The following is a 21,266-nucleotide window of genomic DNA, read 5'->3' as shown; positions in this document are numbered from 1 at the left end:
TTTCTGGCCATCTTTTCCAGGGCACGGCATCTGTCCTTCAGCGTCGATCTGATAAGGAGGAGTACGTGGAAGTCGGGCGGCTTGGACCGTCGGATTATTTTGGTAAGTCTCCATTTACTATGGTTTAGAAACAGAAGCCAATCTAGTCTGGTGATGTTCATGAGATGGTGGTGTGTGTGAATGCATGCCATATGGTGGCTTCATATGCTCAGTCAGTTGGTTGGAACCAGTAAACCGAACCCTCTTGTATTGTCGAAGGCTTTCATGGCTGGAATCACTAGGTTCTTGTAGGTTTTTTCGGGCTATATGGCCATGTTCTAGAGGCATTTCTCCTGACGTTTCGCCTGCATCTATGGCAAGCTTCCTCAGAGGTAAGGTCTCACCTCACCTCTGAGGATGCTTGCCATAGATGGAGGCGAAACGTCAGGAGAAATGCCTCTAGAACATGGCCATATAGCCCGAAAAAACCCACAAGAACTGAGAGAACCCTCTTGTGCTACGATGGGTGCAGGCTCTCCAAAGTCATGGATCTTGCCGCACACAAACATACACTGACATACATGGGAATTCAAGAATACAGATCGGGAGCTCTGTTTCCCTCTGGGCCAAGTATTTTATTTATTTATCGTGTTATCAGCAACCATACCATTGTGTTACAATTCTAACAGAACAAAACAAATACACAGATTAAAAAGAAAAAGAGGAAAAAAACACACAGATTTTGCAAACTTGGTAGTTGGTTAAATGTCCCTTGACCAGTATCTGGCCACTTGGAGTGCCTCTGGTGTTGCTGCAAGAAGGTCCTCCCTTGTGCATGTGGCTGGGCTCAGGTTGCATTGCAGCAGGTGGTCAGTCGTTTGCTCTTCTCTGCACTCACATGCCAAGGATTCCACTTTGTAGCCCCATTTCTCAAGGTTGGCTCTGCATCTCGTGGTGCCAGAGCGCAGTCTGTTCAGCGCCTTCCAAGTCGCCCCGTCTTCCGTGTGCCCAGGGCGGAGTGTCTCATCTGGTATCACCCATGGATTGAGGTGCTGGGTTTGGGCCTGCCACTTTTGGACTCTCGCTTGCTGGGGTGTTCCAGCGAGTGTCTCTATAGATCTAAGAAAACTGGAGCATTGCAACACACCCAAATGCCTGGGAGTCACTTTGAACCGTGTTCTGACCTACAAGAAGCACTGCCTGAACATCAAGCAAAAAGTGGGTGCTAGAAACAACATCATACGAAAGCTGACTGGCACAACCTGGGGATCACAACCAGACACAGTGAAGACATCTGCCCTTGCGCTATGCTACTCTGCTGCTGAGTATGCATGCCCAGTGTGGAACACATCTCACCACACTAAAACAGTGGATGTGGCTCTTAATGAGACGTGCCGCATTATCACGGGGTGCCTGCGCCCTACACCACTGGAGAAATTACACTGCTTAGCCGGTATTGCACCACCTGACATCCGCCGGGAAGTAGCAGCCAATAGTGAAAGGACCAAGGCAGAGACATCTCCAGCTCATCCCCTGTTTGGGTCTCAGCCAGCATGTCAACAACTTAAATCAAGAAATAGTTTTCTTAGATCTGGGCCAAGTATGAGGCCATGAATACTACAGAATTAGAGCACATTGACTACCATGGGATTCTGAGACGTGTAGCTGTTGTGGTGCCAGAGCTCTCTGACAAAGAAGAGCAAACATCTACAGATCCATGAAATTTACACCATTGAATCATATGGTGAATACAGTGTCAGCGTATGGGAGTTCACCAGCATTTGGAAGAATAGGGCACCTGAGAAGACTCCAGAGTCAAACTCTGACAAAGCCTGCCCTAGATCTGGGTTGTTGTAGGTTTTTTCGGGCTATATAGCCATGTTCTAGAGGCATTCTCTCCTGACGTTTCGCCTGCATCTATGGCAAGCATCCTCAGAGGTAGTGAGGTCTGTTGGAACTAGGCAAAAGGGGGTTATATATCTGTGGAATGACCAGGGTGGGACAAAGGACTCTTGTCTGCTGGAGCTAGGTGTGAATGTTTCAACTGACCACCTTGATTAGCATATAATGGCCTGACAGTGCCTGGAAAAAAATTTTGTTGAGTGGTGATTAGATGTCTTTGTTGTAGGTTTTTTCGGGCTATATGGCCATGGTCTAGAGGCATTCTCTCCTGACGTTTCTCCTGCAACTATGGCAGGCATCCTCAGAGGGAGTGAGGTCTGTTGGAACTAGGAAAAGGGATTTATATATCTGTGGAATGACCAGGGTGGGGCAAAGGACTCTTGTCTGCTGGAGATAGGGGTGAATGCTTCAACTGATCACCTTGATTAGCGTTTGATGGCCTGGCAGTGCCAGGGGCAATCTTTTGTTGAGAGGTGATTAGATGTCCTTGTTTGTTTCTCTCCTGACGTTTCACCTGCATCTATGGCAAGCATCCTCAGAGGTAGTGAGGTCTGTTGGAACTAGGAAAATGGGCTTATGTATCTGTGGAATGACCAGGGTGGGACAAAGAACTCTTGTCTGCTGGAGCTAGTTGTGAATGTTTCAACTGACCACCTTGATTAGCATACAATCTGGCTACCAGTATTTAAAAAACTCTAAAATTGCAACAGCACAATGACAGAGAGGAAACAAACAAGGACATCTAATCACCTCTCAACAAAAGTTTGCTCCAGGCACAGTCAGGCCATTGTACGCTAATCAAGGTGGTCAGTTGAAGCATTCACACCTAGCTCCAGCAGACAAGAGTTCTTTGTCCCACCCTGGTCATGCCACAGATATATAAACCCCTTTTTCCTAGTTCCAACAGACCTCACTACCTCTGAGGATGCTTGCCATAGATGCAGGCGAAACGTCAGGAGAGAATGCCTCTAGACCATGGCCATATAGCCCAAAAAAACCTACAACAACCCAGTGATTCCAGCCATGAAAGCCTTCGACAATGCAATGCCCTAGATCCTTCAGCCATGCATCTGGGTTTGGGAACAGCCATTGTTAGATTTCTCATAGTGCCTTGGAAAATCATCATGCGAGGTATCCAAGGATATTGTTTGGATCCAGTGACTCTTGAGAACTTCTCACTGCCAGAAGATCTTGAGAGGTGTCTTAATGCTCTCAAAGATGCCATCAAATCTGGTTGGTGGTGATAGAAGGCTACAGACAACTTGCCACAGTTCTGTATCATTGTCCATGCAAGGTGGGACTTCCAGGATTGAAGTCCCCAAACATTTAGAAGGAGGAGAAGTCATGCTAACCCTCTCTTCTGCCTTGCTTAGACCACACCTGGAGTCACATTGTGCCCAATTCTGGGCACCACAATTGAAGGGAGATGTTGACGAGCTGGAATGTGTCCAGAGGAGGGTGACTAAAATGATCAAAGGTCTGGAGAACAAACCCTATGAGGAGCGGCTTAAAGAGCTGGGCATGTTTAGCCTGAAGAAGAGAAGGTTGAGAGGAGACATGATAGCCATGTATAAGTATGTGAGAGGAAGTCATAGGGAGGAGGGAGCAAGCTTGTTTTCTGCTACCCTGGAGATTAGGACACAATGGGACAATGGCTTCAAACTACAAGAAAGGAGATTCCACCTGAATATTGGGAAGAACTTCCTGACTGTGAGAGCTGTTCAGCAATGGAACTCTCTGCCCCGGAGTGTGGTGGAGGCTCCTTCTTTGGAGGCTTTTGAACAAAAGCTGGATAGCCATCTGTCGGAGGCGCTTTGAACATGGTTGTCCTGCTTCTTGGCAGAATAGGGTTGGACTAGATGGCCCATGAGGTCTCTTCCAATTCTAGGATTCTATGATTCTTGAGTACTTCTCACTGCCAGAAGATCTTGAGAGGTCTCTTAATGCTCCCAAAGATGCCATCAAATCTGGCTGGTGGTGATAGAAGGCCACAGACATCTTGCCACAGTCCTGTATCATTGGCCATGCTAGGTGGGACTTCCAGGAATGAAGTCTCCAAACATCTAGAAGGATAAGGGTTCTTCACCACAGTTTTCATAAATGGGGAACAGGTGGCATTTGAGGTAGGCTTTCTCAACTCCCAGAACTTCTCGTGGAGCAGGATTGAAGTCCACAAACATCTAGAACAGTGGTTCTCAGCCTGGGGTCCTCAGATGTTTTTGGCCTTCAACTCCCAGAAATCCTAACAGTTGATAAACTAGCTGGGATTTCTGGGAGTTGTAGGCTAAAAACATCTGGGGACCCCAGGTTGAGAACCACTGATCTAGAAGGATAAGGGTTCTTCATAAATGGGGAACAGGTAGCATTTGAGGTAGGCTTTCTCAACTCCTAGAACTCCTAGAATATGGACTCCTAGAGTCCAACTCCTAGAATATGGACCAGCCTTGGGGTCAGGAATGAAATCCAACATAATACATGTCTCAGATGAGGAAAGGCTGGAGAAACATCAAGTTGGATGTAGGACAAGGAGTAGAACCTTGGGAGATTCCTGGAAAAGGGTGTCAGATGAGGCTGGCAAAGATCACAGAGAACCTTTTTGACCCACAACTCTGAGTTGTGGTCCAAACTGAGTTTTTGTAGAGGAAAGGATGGAAGGCATCACGGACAAGGAAGCCAATGAGGGTTGTTATCTGAGGAGGTGTGACTGTTGTGCTTTGAACGTGGTTGTCCTGCTTCTTGGCAGAATGGGGTTGGACTGGATGGCCCATGAGGTCTCTTCCAACTCTATGATTCTAGGATTCTAGGATTCTTCAGTACTTCTCACTGCCAGAAGATCTTGAGAGGTCTCTTAATGCTCCCAAAGATGCCATCAAACCTGGCTGGTGGTGATAGAAGGCCACAGACATCTTGCCACAGTCCTGTATCATTGACCATGCTAGGTGGGACTTCCAGGATTGAAGTCTTCAAACATCTAGAAGGATAAGGGTTTTTCACCACTGTTTTCATACATGGGGAACAGGTGGCATTTGAGGTAGGCTTTCTCAACTCCCAGAAGTTCTCATGGAGCATTTACCTACATAGAATATGGACCGACCTTGGGGTCAGGAATGAAATCCAACATAATACATGTCTCAGATGAGGAAAGGCTGGAGAAACATCAAGTTGGATGTAGGGCAAGGAGAAGAACCTTGGGAGATTCCTGGAAAAGGGTGTCAGATGAGACTGACAAAGATCACAGAGAACCTTTTTGACCCACAACTCTATCATTGGACATGCTAGGTGGGACTTCCAGGATTGAAGTCCCCAAACATCTAGAAGGATAAGGGTTCTTCACCACTGTTTTCATAAATGGGAAACAGGTGGTATTTGAGGTAGGCTTTCTCAACTCCCAGAACCTCTCATGGAGCATTTACCTACATAGAATATTGGGGTCGGGAATGAAATACAACATAATTCATGATTCAGATGATGGAAGGTTGGAAAAACATCAAGTTGGATGTAGGACAAGGAGAAGAACCTTGGGAGATTCCTGGAAAAGGGTGTCAGATGAGGCTGGCAAAGATCACACAGAACCTTTTTGACCCACAACTCTGACTTGTGGTCCAAAATGAGTTTTTGTAGAGGAAAGGATGGAAGGCATCACGGACAAGGAAGCCAATGAGGGTTGTTATCTCAGGAGGTGTGACTGTTGTGCTTTGAACATGGTTGTCCTACTTCTTGGCAGAATGGGGTTGGACTGGATGGCCCATGAGGTCTCTTCCAACTCTATGATTCTAGGATTCTTGAGTACTTCTCACTGCCAGAAGATCTTGAGAGGTCTCTTAATGCTCCCAAAGATGCCATCAAATCTGGCTGGTGGTGATAGAAGGCCACAGACATCTTGCCACAGTCCTGTATCATTGGCCATGCTAGGTGGGACTTCCAGGATTGAAGTCCCCAAACATCTAGATCAGTGGTTCTCAACCTGGGGTCCCCAGATGTTTTTGGCCTTCAACTCCCAGAAATCCTAACAGTTGATAAACTAGCTGGGATTTCTGGGAGTTGTAGGCCAAAAACATCTGGGGACCCCAGGTTGAGAACCACTGATCTAGAAGGATAAGGGTTCTTCACCACTGTTTTCATACATGGGAAACAGGTGGCATTTGATGTAGGCTTTCCCAACTCCCAGAACTTCTCATGGAGCATTTACCTACATAGAATATGTAGGGTCAGGAATGAAATACAACATAATACATGTCTCAGATGTAAGCATGAGGGAAGGTTGGAGAAACATCAAGTTGGATATAGGACAAGGAGAAGAACCTTGGGAGAATCCTAGAAAAGGGTGTCAGATGAGGCTGGCAAAGATCACAGAGAACCTTTTTGACCCACAACTCTATCATTGGCCATGCTAGGTGGGCCTTCCAGGATTGAAGTCCCCAAACATCTAGAAGGATAAGGGTTCTTCACCACTGTTTTCATAAATGGGAAACAGGTAGTATTTGAGGTAGGCTTTCTCAACTCCCAGAACCTCTCATGGAGCATTTACCAACATAGAATATTGGGGTCAGGAATGAAATACAACATAATTCATGTTTCAGATGATGGAAGGTTGGAAAAACATCAAGTTGGATCTAGGACAAGGAGAAGAACCTTGGGAGATTCCTGGAGAAGCGTGTCAGATGAGGCTGGCAAAGATCACAGAGAACCTTTTTGACCCACAACTCTGAGTTGTGGTCCAAAATGAGTTTCTGTAAGCTCAAAGAGGAAAGGATGGAAGGCATCACGGACAAGGAAGCCAATGAGGGTTGTTATCTCAGGAGGTGTGACTGTTGTGCTTTGAACGTGGTTGTCCTGCTTCTTGACAGAATGGGGTTGGGCTGGATGTCCCACCAGGTCTCTTCCAACTCTATGATTCTATACTTCTTGAGTACTTCTCACTGCCAGAAGATCTTGAGAGGTCTCTTAATGCTCCCAAAGATGCCATCAAATCTGGCTGGTGGCGATAGAAGGCCACAGACATCTTGCCACAGTCCTGTATCATTGACCATGCTAGGTGGGACTTTCAGGAATAAAGTTCCCAAACATCTAGAAGGATAAGGGTTCTTCACCACTGTTTTCATACATGGGAAACAGGTGGCATTTGAGATATGCTTTCTCAACTTCCAGAATTTCTCATGGAGCATTTACCTACATAGAATATGGACCGACCTTGGGGTCAAGAATGAAATCCAACATAATACATGTCTCAGATGAGGGAAGGCTGGAGAAACATCAAGTTGTATGTAGGACAAGGAGAAAAACCTTGGGAGATTCCTGGAAAAGGGTGTCAGATGAGGCTGGCAAAGATCACAGAGAACCCTTTTGACCCACAACTCTGAGTTGTGGTCCAAAATGAATTTTTGTAGAGGAAAGGATGGAAGGCATCACAGACAAGGAAGCCAACGAGGGTTGTTATCTCAGGAGGTGTGACTGTTGTGTGTCTCTTTCTGCTTGCAGGTGAGATTGCCCTTCTGCTCAACAGACCCCGGGCTGCGACGGTGGTGGCCCGTGGGCCCCTGAAGTGCGTCAAGCTGGACCGCCCCCGTTTTGAGCGGGTCCTGGGCCCCTGCTCGGAAATCCTCAAGAGGAACATCCAGAGATACAACAGCTTCATCTCCCTCACTGTTTAAGTGTTCCCACCCTCACCCTTTGCGTTAAAATGTCTGCACTTGAAACTCCACCCGTGTGCCGTTCCATAGCTTTACGATGCCATCAAGAGTGGTGCACATGTCATGTATGTTTTTCAAGTGTTCACGTCAGGTGTGCTGGATGTCCAACTGTCATACATTGTTTCAAAGGGGGAGGTACTTGCAGAGATCTGGATGGAAGTGGCATTGGGACACTGTCAAGAGTTCTAACTTTGACTTGTATTCTTCAGTGTCCATCATCCACAACCCTACTCAGCATTAATTATGCTTGGTGTCTCTTCCACATCTTATTTATTTTAGCTAGTTGTGCTGAAAGTCACTCCTATCTGTGTTTTGTGAAACTGGAATGATGTTCCCACCTCATGGTGAAGCCCTCCAGATGTTGTCTAACTATGTATCCCTCACTACTCAACAAACTAACTGGAGATAGTTTCCCAAAGGTGGAAATGTGGGTTTTCCTTCTTGGACTACAATTCCCAGCCATTCAGGTTGAAAGCCCTGGATCATCCTGATGGAACTTGGAGTCCAGAAGACTAGGGGGTATCCCCACCTCATGTTGAAGCCTACTCCACAAGCTAGCTGGGGATAGTTTCCAGAAGGTGGGAAATGTGAGTTTTCCTTTTTGGACTACAATTCCCAGCCATTCAGGTTGAAACAATCTAAGTCCTAGATCATCCTGATGGAACTTGGAGTCCAGAAGACTAGCAGGTATCCCCACCTCATGGTGAAGCCCTTCAGATGTTGTCTAACTATGTATCCCTCACTACTCCACAAGCTAGCAGGAGATAGTTTCCAGAACTTGGAGCCCAAAAGACTAGAGGGTATCCCCACCTCATAGTGAAGCCCTCCAGATGTTGTCTAACTACAAGGGTTGAATGGAAAGTAATGCCTCCACCTTCGTAACTCCTCAACAGATGGCAGTACTGGTATGTGGCTGGTACTGGCTTGTTCAGTAGACTCTCCTCCACAGTTCCATTTTGATGGGAAGCCTTAGTATTGAAAGGACCTTCGTAACTCCTCAACAGATGGCAGTACTGGTATGCGGCTGGTACTGGCTTGTTCAGTAGACTCTCCTCCACAGTTCCATTTTGATGGGAAGCCTTAGTATTGAAAGGACCTTCGTAACTCCTCAACAGATGGCAGTACTGGTATGCGGCTGGTACTGGCTTGTTCAGTAGACTCTCCTCCACAGTTCCATTTTGATGGGAAGCCTTAGTATTGAAAGGACCTTCGTAACTCCTCAACAGATGGCAGTACTGGTATGCGGCTGGTACTGGCTTGTTCAGTAGACTCTCCTCCACAGTTCCATTTTGATGGGAAGCCTTAGTATTGAAAGGACCTTCGTAACTCCTCAACAGATGGCAGTACTGGTATGCAGCTAGTACTGGCTTGTTCAGTAGACTCTCCTCCACAGTTCCATTTTGATGGGAAGCCTTAGTATTGAAAGGATATTCGTAACTCCTCAACAGACGGCAGTACTGGTGTGCGGCCGGTACTGGCTTGTTCAGTAGACTCTCCTCTACAGTTCCATTTGGGTGTTTAATGCTAAGGCTTCCCACTGGAATGGAACTGTAGAGGAGAGTCTGCTGAACAAGCCAGTACCAGTACTGCCATCTGTTGAGGAGTTATGAAAGTGGAGGCATTATTTTTCATTCAACTCTCGTATGTATCCCTCACTACTCCTCAAGTTATCTGGGGATAGTTTCCAGAAGGTGGAAACGTTGGTTTTCCTTTTTGGACTACAGTTCCCAGCCATTCAGGTTGAAACAGTCTAAGCCCTGGATCAACCTGATGGAACTTGGAGTCCAGAAGACTAGAGGGTATCCCCACCTCATTGTGAAGCCCTCCAGATGTTGTCTAACTACCAGGGTTGAATGAAAAGTAATGCTTCCACCTTTGTAATTCCTCAACAGATGACAGTACTGGCATGTGGCAGGTACTGGCTTGTTCAGTAGGCTCTCCTCTACAGTTCCATTTTGGTGGGAAGCCTTAGCATTGAACGGTTGTGTTGTTAAAGTGCAAAGTATGGAACCCTGCACAATACAAGGGTTGAATGAAACGTAATGCCTCCACCTTTGTAACTGCTCAACAGATGGCAGTACTGGTATGCGGCCGGTACTGGCTTGTTCAGTAGACTCTCCTCTACAGTTCCATTTTGGCAGGAAGTCTTAGCATTGAATGGTTGTGTTGTTAAAGTGCAAAGTATGGAACCCTGCGCAGACGGTCAATCAATGCAACTTCATCAACGTGCAGTCATGGAACTGTAGAGGAGAGTCCAGAAGCATAGAGGGTCATGGGGAAAAGATGGTGGCCAAGTCCTTAACAGCCTACCAGGGGACGCCCAGATGTGTTACCATCCTGTGGGAGGCTTCTCTCATGTCCCTGCATGAGAAGCTGGAGCTGACAGACAGGAGCTCACGTTTGGGTCAGCAGTCTTGCCGGGAACAAGGTTGAACCCATTGCACCACCGAGGGCTCCGATGGGCAGCTTGAAAGGTGGCTGGAGACCCACGTCCTTGCATCAGTGGTTACTCCCAGTGTCACCCAACCATCATCCCACTGGCCCAACTGGCTGGGGGATTTGTGGAGTTGCAGTCTGAAAATATCTTGGAGTGTGGCGGTTCTTCTTATTTATGACCTTGATTTCCTGTTTTTTGCATGCAAACTCAGATGCTCTGTAGTGCTCGTGGCACCATATTAAAAATATTTTTGGAAATTACATGTACTGTATATGTGATAATACAAATTATATACAAATCATTCCTGTGAATTGTTTCGCTATTCTGTTCCATGTGGATTTTTTTAATGCTTTAATTAAGAGGGGATATCTAATCAGTAATCACCTCTCCTGTTTTTGTTTATGGTATTTCTGTGGGTGCGTATGCGTTTGAAATGTGACTGTTGTCATACACAGAAAGGTTGGAATTTTGGAGAGTTTCCAACTCACGGGGCAAATGTTTACAGACTGGGTGGAATTCCACAAGAGATTTCGACACTACTGAAACCAGTCAATCTATTGGGGCAAATATATTTCCGATTGGAATAGAAAGAACATGGGTTCAAACAAGGCAACTAAGCAAAAAGACGCTCCAGCGCATGTGCTAAACAACTCCCCCTGGCAAACAAAACACACAAAAGCATATCCACACTCTCTTCCAGACTACATCTCCCAGCACCCCCTAGACCAGGCCCGTTAGGAGAGAAGGATGATCCAAACACACTGCTTCCAAGCTGAAAGCTTTCTTTTCCTTGGATTTCGCTCGAGAGCATCCCAGTCCCTGCAGATTTCCAATTTCCTATTCCTGGACTGCAACTCCCAGCAATCCTCCAGATAGATAGATTAGATATAGGTAGGTAGGTAGATAGGAGGAATGCTGGGAGTTGCAGTCCAAGAATAGGTAGAGAAGGAAGAAAGGGGAGAAAGAAGGGAAGAGGAAGAGAAGGAAGGAAAGAAAAAAGGGAAGGAAGGAAGGAAGGAAGGAAGGAAGGAAGGAAGGAAGGAAGGAAGGAAAGAATAAAGGGAAGGGAGGGAGGGAGGGAGGGAGGAGAGAAGGAAAGAATAAAGAGGAGGAAGGAAGGAAGGAAGGAAGGAAGGAAGGAAGGAAGGAAGGAAGGAAGGAAGGAAGGAAGGAGAGAAGGAGAGAAGGAAAGAATAAAGGGAAGGAAGGGAGGAAGGAGAGAAAGAGGGAGGGAAAGAAAAGGGGGGAAGGAAGGGAAGAGGAAGAGAAGGAAGGAAGGAAGGAAGGAGAGAAGGAAAGAAAGAAAGAAGGGAGGGAGGGAGGGAGGGAAGGAAGGAAGGAAGGAAGGAAGGAAGGAAGGAAGGAAGGAAAGAATAAAGGAAGGGAGGGAGGAAGGAAGGAAGGAAGGAAGGAAGGAAGGAGAGAAGGAAAGAATAAAGGGAAGAGAGGCAGGGAGGGAGGGAGGGAGGGAGGAAGGAAGGAAGGAAGGAGAGAAGGAAAGAAAGAAAGAAGGGAGGGAGGGAGGGAAGGAAGGAAGGAAGGAAAGAATAAAGGAAGGGAGGGAGGGAGGGAGGGAGGAAGGAAGGAAGGAAGGAAGGAAGGAAGGAAGGAAGGAAGGAAGGAAGGAAGGAGAGAAGGAAAGAATAAAGGGAAGGGAGGAAGGGAGGGAGGGGGGGGGAGGAAGGGAGGAAGGAAGGAAGGAAGGAAGGAAGGAAGGAAGGAAGGAGAGAAGGAGAGAAAGATGGAGGGAAGGTTGGCCACAGCAACATGTGGTGGGTACAGCTGGTGACATGATAATTAATGCGCATGCATAGGAAAACTGTAAATCCCAGCTGTCTGAAAAGAGGCCTTCACCCTTCGCTCAAATCTAGAAGGACATCCCTCTTCCAAGAGTGAATTTTATCTTTCTGCATCTCAAAAAATATCAGTCCAATCCCAAAAAAAGATGCCAAAAATGAGCATTTCTTTCCCCAGGTCACTATTCCGTTCCTTTTTGTTTCCTTCCATATTTCTAGCAGATATTTCTCCAGCCTGAGAATATCATGTGGGGAAAAGATGAGGTTTTAATAAAGTCATTAATAAATTAATTGATTGCTATTCTTCACACGGGCAGGAAGGGTTTATTTATTTATTTATTTATATTTATTTATAGTATTTATATTCCGCCCGTCTCACACCGCAGGGGACTCAGGGCGGATCACAATGCACATATACATGGCAAACAATCAATGCCATAGACACACAACATAGACAGAGACATAGAGGCTATTTCACTTTCCAGCTTCATGAGGGTATGCTTCGAATTCTGGCCACTGGGGGAGCTGTCGCTTCCTCGTCCACTTGTGACACCGATGGAGTACTTCCTCATTCTTTTGCACACTGCTGGAGATTTTTATGGCATTGTAAATTATTTGAATTAGCCTCCCCACAAAATTGGTACCTAAATTTCCTACTTGACAGATGCAACTGTCTTTCAGGCTGCAAAGGTCAACAGAGCTCACTCCGACCCAGGCTGGCTTTGAACTCATGACCTTTCATCATTAGTGATTCCCAACCAGTTGCGCCACAACCTGGTCCCGGGTTGCAAATTTGAGTCTGCATGAGGTAACAATTGGGGCGATTTGCAAACAGGAACCACAACTGGGTTGTTGTAGGTCAGTGGTTTTAAACCTTGCTAATGCCGCGACCCCTTAATACAGTCCCTCATGTGGTGGTGACCCCCAACCATAATATTGTTTTCGTTGCTACTTCATAACAGTCATTTTACTCCTGTTATACATCATAATGTAAATATCTGATATGCAGGATGCATTTTCATTCACTGGACCAAACTGGGCACAAATACCCAACACACCCAAATTTTGTAATTTGGGAGTTGTAGTTGCTGGGATTTATAGTTCACTTATAATCAAAGAGCATTCTGAACTCCTCCAGCAATGGATTTGAACCAAACTTGGCTCCTATGACCAATGGAAAACACTGGAAGGGTTTGATGGGCATTGAAATTGAGTCTGGGAGTTGTAGTTCACCTATATCCAGAGAGCACTGTGGACTCATGCAAAGGTGGATCTGGACCAAACTTGGCATGAATACTCAATATGCCCAAATGTGAACATTGGTGGAGCCTGTGGAAAATAGATCTTCACATTTGGGAGTTGTAGTTGCTGGGATTTATAGTTCTTTACAATCAAAGAACATTCTGAACTCCACCAACGATAGAATTGGCTCAAACTTCCCACATGGAATCCCCATGACCATCAGAAAATACTGTGTTTTTTTTATGGTCTTTGGCGACCCCTTTGACACCCCCTAGCGACCCCCTCAGGGTTCCCGACCCCCAGGTTGAGAAACATTGTTGTAGGTTGACCATGTTCTAGAGGCATTCTCTTCTGACGATTCACCTGCATCTATGGCAAGCATCCTCAGAGGTAGTGAGGAACTACAACTTACACTTAACTAATTCAGGACTGTTGATTTCAGTGGGAAGGCCTGATTTTTTTTCTGGATTGTACCCATTCTTGTGCACACCCACACCCACATTGTTGGACCGTAAACATATTGGAATTCTTGTTGTACATGTTCCAGGAAAAACGCAGCAATGTGGACCACCAAAATTCATTCAGTGGAAGTGAAGCAAGCGTTGTCCTATTGTATTTTTCAAGATTACTGAATGGAGTGGAAATTATGAATTAATAAAACTCTTGAAACTATCCAAGTGGCTTGTGGGTTTTGTAAGAAATAATAAAATAAGATGGTTTGTGGGTCCATTAGTAAACAAGGCCTACCTGAAGAGATTGAGCATACCCTTCAACATCACACAGGCCCAGAATCCCCCCAAATACGATAGTTGCATGCTATATTGACAAGGGAGATTTGGAGATTTCTACACTCAAAATAACTGCCACTCTGCCTTATGCTGGTATTTCTTCCCTAGGATCTCAGACAGGACTTCGGTCTTCTGAGGAGAACTAAGTTGTCCAAGTGAAGGTGTCCTCCTCCAAATGGAGGGTGAAAGAGAGAAATGCACCTAGAGGAAGGCACATCAAGCCAACCCCGACTGGGACTGCCATCCACCTGGAAACCGATGCCCTCACTGCGGGAGAAGACGCATCTTGGAGTCCTCATGGACAACAAGTTAAACATGAGCCAACAATGTGATGTGGCGGCAAAAAAAGCCAATGGGATTTGGTCTGCATCAAGAGGAGCCTAGTGTCTAGATCTAGGGAAGTAATGCTACCCCTCTATTCTGCTTTGGTTAGACCACACCTGGAATATTGTGTCCAATTCTGGGCACCACAACTCAAGAGGGATATTGACAAGCTGGAATGTGTCCAGAGGAGGACGACTCAAAGGATCAAGGGTCTGGAGAACAAGCCCTATGAGGAGCGGCTTAAGGAGCTGGGCATGTTTAGCCTGAAGAAGAGAAGGCTGAGAGGGGATATGATAATGGCCATGTATAAATATGTGAGAGGAAGCCACAGGGAGGAGGAGGGAGCAAGCTTGTTTTCTGCTTCCCTGGAGACTAGGACGCAATGGAGCAATGGCTTCAAACTATAAGAGAGGAGATTCCATTTGAACATAAGGAAGAACTTCCTGACTGTGAGAGCTGTTCAGCAGTGGAACTCTCTGCCCCAGAGTGTGGTGGAGGCTCCCTCTTTGGAAGCTTTTAAGCAGAGGCTGGATGGCCATCTGTCAGGGGTGGTTTGAATGCAATATTCCTGCTTCTTGGCAGAATGGGGTTGGACTGGATGAAGGCCCAGGAGGTCTCTTCCAACTCTTGGATTCTATGAGGCTGGATGGGCATCTGTCAGGGGTGATTTGAATGCAATATTCCTGCTTCTTGGCAGAATGGGGTTGGACTGGATGGCCCAGGAGGTCTCTTCCAACTCTTGGATTCCAGGATTCTATGATTCTATAATAGGGCTCCACAGCCACCTATGAACCCAACGCCAGGACACCACATCTGGAAGACAATCATCCACGGCAGTGGTTCTCAACCTGGGGTCCCCAGATGTTTTTGGCCTTCAACTCCCAGAAATCCTAACAGTTGATAAACTAGCTGGGATTTCTGGGAGTTGTAGGCCAAAAACATCTGGGGACCCCAGGTTGAGAACCACTGATCCACGGGCTACAAGCCATCGCCTAAGTAAGTAACTTGACCAGAGACCACTCTGACCAGGAACCAGTTGACCAGGGGCCACTTTGACCAGGGACCACTCTCCAACATTAGTACCTAAAGGGTTACAAACCAGTTACGAATCAGCCACACTCTCTCAGCCTCAGAGGAAGGCAAAGTGCAGCCCAAGCCTTAATTTTCTCGAATGCAAAGGTGCTTTGGAGAACACATCTGGTCATCCTGGAAAGAAGTGACAAGTGGAGTGCTGCAGGGTTCCCCCCTGGGCCCGGTCCTGTTCAACATCTTTATTAATGACTTAGATGAAGGGCGAGAAGGCAGGATCATCAAGTTTGCAGACGACACCAAATTGGGAGGGAGAGCCAAGACTCCAGAGGACAGAAGCAGGACTCAAAGGGATCTTGACAGATTAGAGAGATGATGGGCCAAAACTCACAAAATGAAGTTCAACAGGGACAAATGCAAGATACTCCACTTTGGTAGAAAAACGAAATGCAAAGAGACAGAATGGGGGACGATGAGGCCTGGCTCGAGAGCAGGACGTGTGAAAAAGATCTTGGAGTCCTTGTGGACAACAAGTTAAACATGAGCCAGGAATGTGATGTGGCAAAAAAAGCCAATGGGATTTTGGCCTGCATCAAGAGGAGCATCATAGTGTCTAGGTCCAGGGAAGTCATGCTCCCCATGCTCTATTCCGCTTTGGTTAGACCACATCTGGAATATTGTGTCCAATTCTGGGCACCACAATTCAAGAGAGATATTGACAAGCTGGAATGTGTCCAGAGGAGGGCGACTCAAATGATCAAGGGTCTGGACAACAAGCCCTATGAGGAGCGGCTTAGGGAACTGGGCATGTTTAGCCTGAAGAAGAGAAGGCTGAGAGGAGATATGATAGCCATGTATAAATATGTGAGAGGAAGCCACAGGGAGGAGGAGGGAGCAAGCTTCCTTTCTGCTTCCCTGGAGACTAGGACGCAATGGAGCAATGGCTTCAAACTACAAGAGAGGAGATTCCATCTGAACATAAGGAAGAACTTCCTGACTGTGAGAGCCGTTCAGCAGTGGAACTCTCTGCCCTGGAGTGTGGTGGAGGCTCCTTCTTTGGAAGCTTAGAAATAGAGGCTGGATGGCCATCTGTCAGGGGTGATTAGAATGCAATATTCCTGCTTCTTGGCAGAATGGGGTTGGAATGGATGATGGCCCAGGAGGTCTCTTCCAACTCTTTGATTCTATGATTCTATCCTCATCACATGAAATGATTGGTGGGATGAGGTTTTCGTCCTGTTTTCAAACTAGCCCCATGGCTTTTTGGAAAAGTGTTTCCTTGGTGAACAATGCTCCCATGGTACAATTCTGGATGGACTGGGGAGGCACCAAGTCCACATCTGCTGCCACCTGTCCATTGCCTGGAATGCGGGGGATGTTTTGGCACTCCGTCCAGCTGCTCTAATCACACTTCCGAAGCAGTGCGCAAGCGGTAACATCGAAAAATGTGCAGAAAGGCATGAATGCAACACACCAGCCTTGAGCTCATTAACCCCCAAAATGCCACTTTACAAAAGGTACAGCTAAGATGCTGCATTGTCTGACGTAGTGACCACGACGGAGCTCCATGGACGTAGACACTCTTGCCGGAGCTGCCCTCTCAACAGCTCTCTCTTAAGCCTGCCATCGTTGTTTACGTTCACATGGTTCCAGCCTCATGCTGAGGTGAAGCTATCTCAGGGTTTCCTTGGTAAGATGTGTCTTGTGGAAGGTTGCTTACTTACTTAGGCGATCCCTCGTAGCCTGAGGATGATGGTCCTCCAAATGTAGTGTCTTGATGGTGGCTGTGGAGCCCAATTCTTGACCTGAGTGAGGATGATGGTCTTCTACCACCAAGATGGGGTTGTTGATGACTGTGGAGCCCTATTCTTGACCTGCATGTTCTCCCACAGTGAGGACATCCGTTTCCATGTAGAAGGTGGTCCTGGTCAAGTTTGACTTGATGAGCCTTCTTCCTCTTACCATGTTTCTCCCTTTTGCTCTCAATTCGTGCCTCTTTGAATTCTGCAGCACTGCTTGTCACAGCTGACCTCCACTTAGAGTGAGTATGATGGTCTTCTACCACCAAGATGGGGTTGTTGATGACTGTGGAGCCCTATTCTTGACCTGCATGTTCTCCCGCAGTGAGGACATCCATTTCCAGGTGGAATGTGGTCCTGGTCAAGGTTGATTTGATGAGCCTTCTTCCTCTTGCCATGTTTCTCCCTTTTGCTCTCAATTCGTGCCTCTTTAAATTCTGCAGCACTGCTGGTCACAGCTGACCTCCACTTAGAGTGAGGATGATGGTCTTCTACCACCAAGATGGGGTTGTTGATGACTGTGGAGGCCTATTCTTGATCCACATGTTCTCCCGCAATGAGGACATCAGTTTCCAGGGGGAAGGTGGTCCTGGTCAAGGTTGACTTGACGAGCCTTCTTCCTCTTGCCATGTTTCTCCCTTTCGCTCTCCATTCTTGCCTTTTTGAATTCTGCAGCACTGCTGGTCACAGCTGAGCTCCAGTTAGAGTGAGGATGATGGTCCTCCAAGTGTAGTGTCTTGGTAGTGAGTCTGTAGTAGACTGTGGAGGCCTATTCTTGATCCACATGTTCTCCCGCAGTGAGGACATCTGTTTCCAGGTGGAAGGTGGTCCTGGTCAAGGTTGCCTTGACGAGCCTTCTTCCTCTTGCCACGTTTCTCCCTTTCGCCCTCTATTCTTGCCTCTTTGAATTCTGTAGCACTGCTGGTCACAACTGACCTCTAGTTAGAGTGAGGATGATGGTCCTCCAAATCTGGTGTCTTGGTGGTGGGGCTGTAGGTGTTCTCACTGCAGGAGAACATGCGGGTCAAGAATAGGGTTCCACAGTTGTGGAGCCCTATTCTTGATGCGCATGTTCCCCCACAGTGAGGATATCCCTTTCCAGGTGGAAGGTGGTCCTGGTCAAGGTTGACTTGACGAGCCTTCTTCCTCTTGCCACGTTTCTCCCTTTCACCCTCTATTAGTGCCTATTCGAATTCTGCTGCACTGCTGGTCACAGCTGACCTCCAGTTAGAGCACTCAAGGACCAGGACTTCTCAGCTCTTGGTGTCTATGCCACAATTTTTGAGGTTGGCTTTAAGCCCATCTTTCAATCTCTTTTCCTGTCCATCAATCTTCCATTTTCCATTCTTGAGTTGGGAATAGAGCAGCTCCTCTGGGAGATGGTTATCCTTGGGCATTTGGACAACATGGCCAGTCCAGCTGAGTTGATGGCGTAGGAGCATCTAGGTGGTCTTTGCTTCTTCCAGCACGCTGACATTTCCCCGCCTGTCTTCCTAAGAGATTTGCAGGATTTTTTGGAGGCAGCTCTGATGGAATCGTTCCAGAAGTTGCCTGTGACGTCTGTAGACAGTCCACGTTTCGTAGGCATATAGCAGGATTGGGAGGACAATGGCTTTATAAACAAGCACCTTGGTCTCTCTACGGATGTCTTCCAGCACGCTGACATTTGTCCACTTGTCTTCCCAAGAGATTTGCAAGATTTTTGGAGGCAATGCTGATTGAACCATTCCAGGAATTGCATATGACATCTGTAGACAGTCCACGTTTCGCAGGCATATAGCAGGATTGGGAGGACAATGGCTTTATAAACAAGCCCCTTGGTCTCCCTACGGATGTCCTGGTCCTCAAACACTCTCTGCTTCATTTGGAAAAAATGCTGCACTCACAGAGCTCAGGCGGTGTTGTATTTTTGGGCGTTTGGACAACTTGGCCAGTCCAGCGGAATTGATGGTTTAGGAGCATCACTTCAATGCTGGTGGTCTTTGCTTCTTGTGGAAGCTTGCACTAGTGGCTGAGTGCAGATTCGAACCCTGCTTTCCAGAGTCCTAGCCCAACGCTCACCTCATGACACTATTGTGGCTCTTCTTACAGCCTCATGAGATAGACAGTTTCTCTCCTCGTAGGACATTTTCGCTCCAGTTCAACGACAGGGAGTCACAGATACCATCACATGACGCATCCATAGTTCTCGTCGTGATTTCTGTCTCTCCATCATTGAAGTTTAACACAGTTGTGGCAAAAGGGTTGAGCTCTGAACATGGAGTGATCAAATTCAGAGCTCCAACTGCGTGCTGGATCTGTAGTGCCAGCTTAAAGGCACATGCAATGGAGACCATCACACTCTACATCCTGTTTCGGTGCATGGCAGATTCTATGATAAGGGAAGTAAAGAAAATACTTCACTTAGGCAGAAAACAATAAAATGCAAATGTACAGAATGGGGGACGTGTGGCTTGAGAGCAGTATCTTGGAGTCCTTGGGGCAACAAGTTAAACATGAGCCAACACTGTCATGTCACAGCTAAAAAAGACAATGGGATTGTGGCCTGCATCAATAAGAGTCTAGTGTCTAGATCCAAGGAAGTCATGCGCCCCATGCTCTATTCTGCCTTGGTTAGACCACACCTGGAATCACACTGCGTCCAATTCTGGGCACCACCATGGAAGGGAGATGTTGACAAGCTGGAATGTGTCCAGAGGATGGAAACTCTTATGATCCAGGGTCTGGAGAACAAGCCCTATGAGGAGTGGCTTAAAGAGCAGTACATGTTTAGCCTGAAGAAGAGAAGGTTGAGAGGAGACATGATAGCCATGTATAAGGGTGTGAGGGGAATCTAGTGTCTAGATCCAGGGATGTCATGCTGCCCATGGTCAGACCACACCTGGAATATTGTGTCCAATTCTGGGCACCACAATCAAAGAGAGATGTTGACTCTAAGCTGGAATGTGTCCAGAGGAGGGCGACTAAAATAATCAAGGGTCTGGAGAACAATCCCTATGAGGAGAAGCTTAAAGAGCTGTTTAGCTCGCAGAAGAGAAGACTGAGATGAGATATGATGGCCATGTACACCGCCATGAGTCGCCCTAGGGCTGAGAACGGCAGTCTACAAGTGCAGTAAATAAATAAATAAATAAATAAATAAATAAATGTATAAATATGTGAGAGGAATTCCTAAGGAGTAGGGAGCAGGCTTCCTTTCTGCTGCCCTGGAGACTCAATGGAGCCATGGCTCCAAACTACAAGAAAGAAGATTCCATCTGAACATGAGGAAGAACTTCCTGACTGTGAGAGCTGTTCAGCAGTGGAACTCTCTGCCTCGGAGTGTGGTGGAGGCTCCTTCTTTGGAGGCTTTGAAACAGAGGCTGGATGGGCATCTGTTGGGGGTGCTTTGAACGCTATTTTCCTGCTTCTTGGCAGAATGGGGTTGGACTGGATGGCCCACGAGATCTCTTCGAACTCTAGAAAAGCAGATTTGAAAGCCTGCAAACAATGGCTAGAACCCAGCTTTCCTTTTCACAGAACGCAGGGTGGAGTTGCCATGTTCCTATCGAGTGCTTTACACACTGTGTTCTGGGCACATGGACAGCGGCGCACCGAGATGTGATGCTGCCGGCATGCCAATGCCAGGTCTGTCCTTTGGGCAGAACTGGTGCCCGCGCTCCTGTTTTGCACAGATGGCAGGAGATATTTCGGTGCCCGAGGCAGCGGAATCCAAATGGAGCGCTTTCCCCCCAACACGACATTATTGAACAATAAATTCCATAAACGGAGAATCTGCTGGCCTTTAATTAGGGTTGTCGGTGGACCATAAAGAAACCCATCTGGCGGTGCAGGCTTCCCTTTTCCTTTTGGTCTTTGGGGCTTTTGCCAGCAGATCTATACCGTCCAGACTCTCTTGTATTCTTTCTCAGCTGTACATTTTCATCGATGAATAGAAAGCTTCCACGAAAGCTACAACTCCCAAACGCAAGGTCAATCCCCACCAAAACCCTTCCAGTATTTTCTGTTGCTCATGGGTGTTCTGTGTGCCAAGTTTGGTCCAATTCCATTGTTGGTGGAGTTCAGAATGCTCTTCACTTGTAGGTGAACTATAAATCCCAACAATTACACTCCCAAATGTCAAGAACTATTTCCCCCAAATCATAGAATCATAGAATCATAGAATCAAAGAGTTGGAAGAGACCTCCTGGGCCATCCAGTCCAACCCCATTCTGCCAAGAAGCAGAAATATTGCATTCAAATCACCCCTGACAGATGGCCATCCAGCCTCTCCTTAAAAG

The 21,266-nt window shown here is 46.9% G+C and overlaps 1 protein-coding gene across 1 annotated transcript in view; it reads left to right on the top strand.

Annotated features, from left to right (window-relative positions):
- The window catches only part of LOC137098007 (cAMP-dependent protein kinase type I-beta regulatory subunit-like), a 224,657-nt gene extending 214,348 nt beyond the window's left edge, over window positions 1-10,309 (top strand). Inside the window, exons 10-11 of the mRNA XM_067473657.1 lie at window positions 21-102; window positions 7,360-10,309. Of these exons, the coding sequence (XP_067329758.1) occupies window positions 21-102; window positions 7,360-7,532 (255 nt within the window). The 3' untranslated portion in view covers window positions 7,533-10,309. The remainder of the gene's footprint in view (window positions 1-20; window positions 103-7,359) is intronic.
- Window positions 10,310-21,266: the final 10,957 nt, after the last annotated feature.

This window comes from Anolis sagrei, chromosome X (assembly GCF_037176765.1).
Source record: "Anolis sagrei isolate rAnoSag1 chromosome X, rAnoSag1.mat, whole genome shotgun sequence".
Classification (NCBI taxonomy): domain Eukaryota; kingdom Metazoa; phylum Chordata; class Lepidosauria; order Squamata; family Dactyloidae; genus Anolis; species Anolis sagrei.
This window is presented reverse-complemented; position numbering and strand designations above follow the sequence as displayed.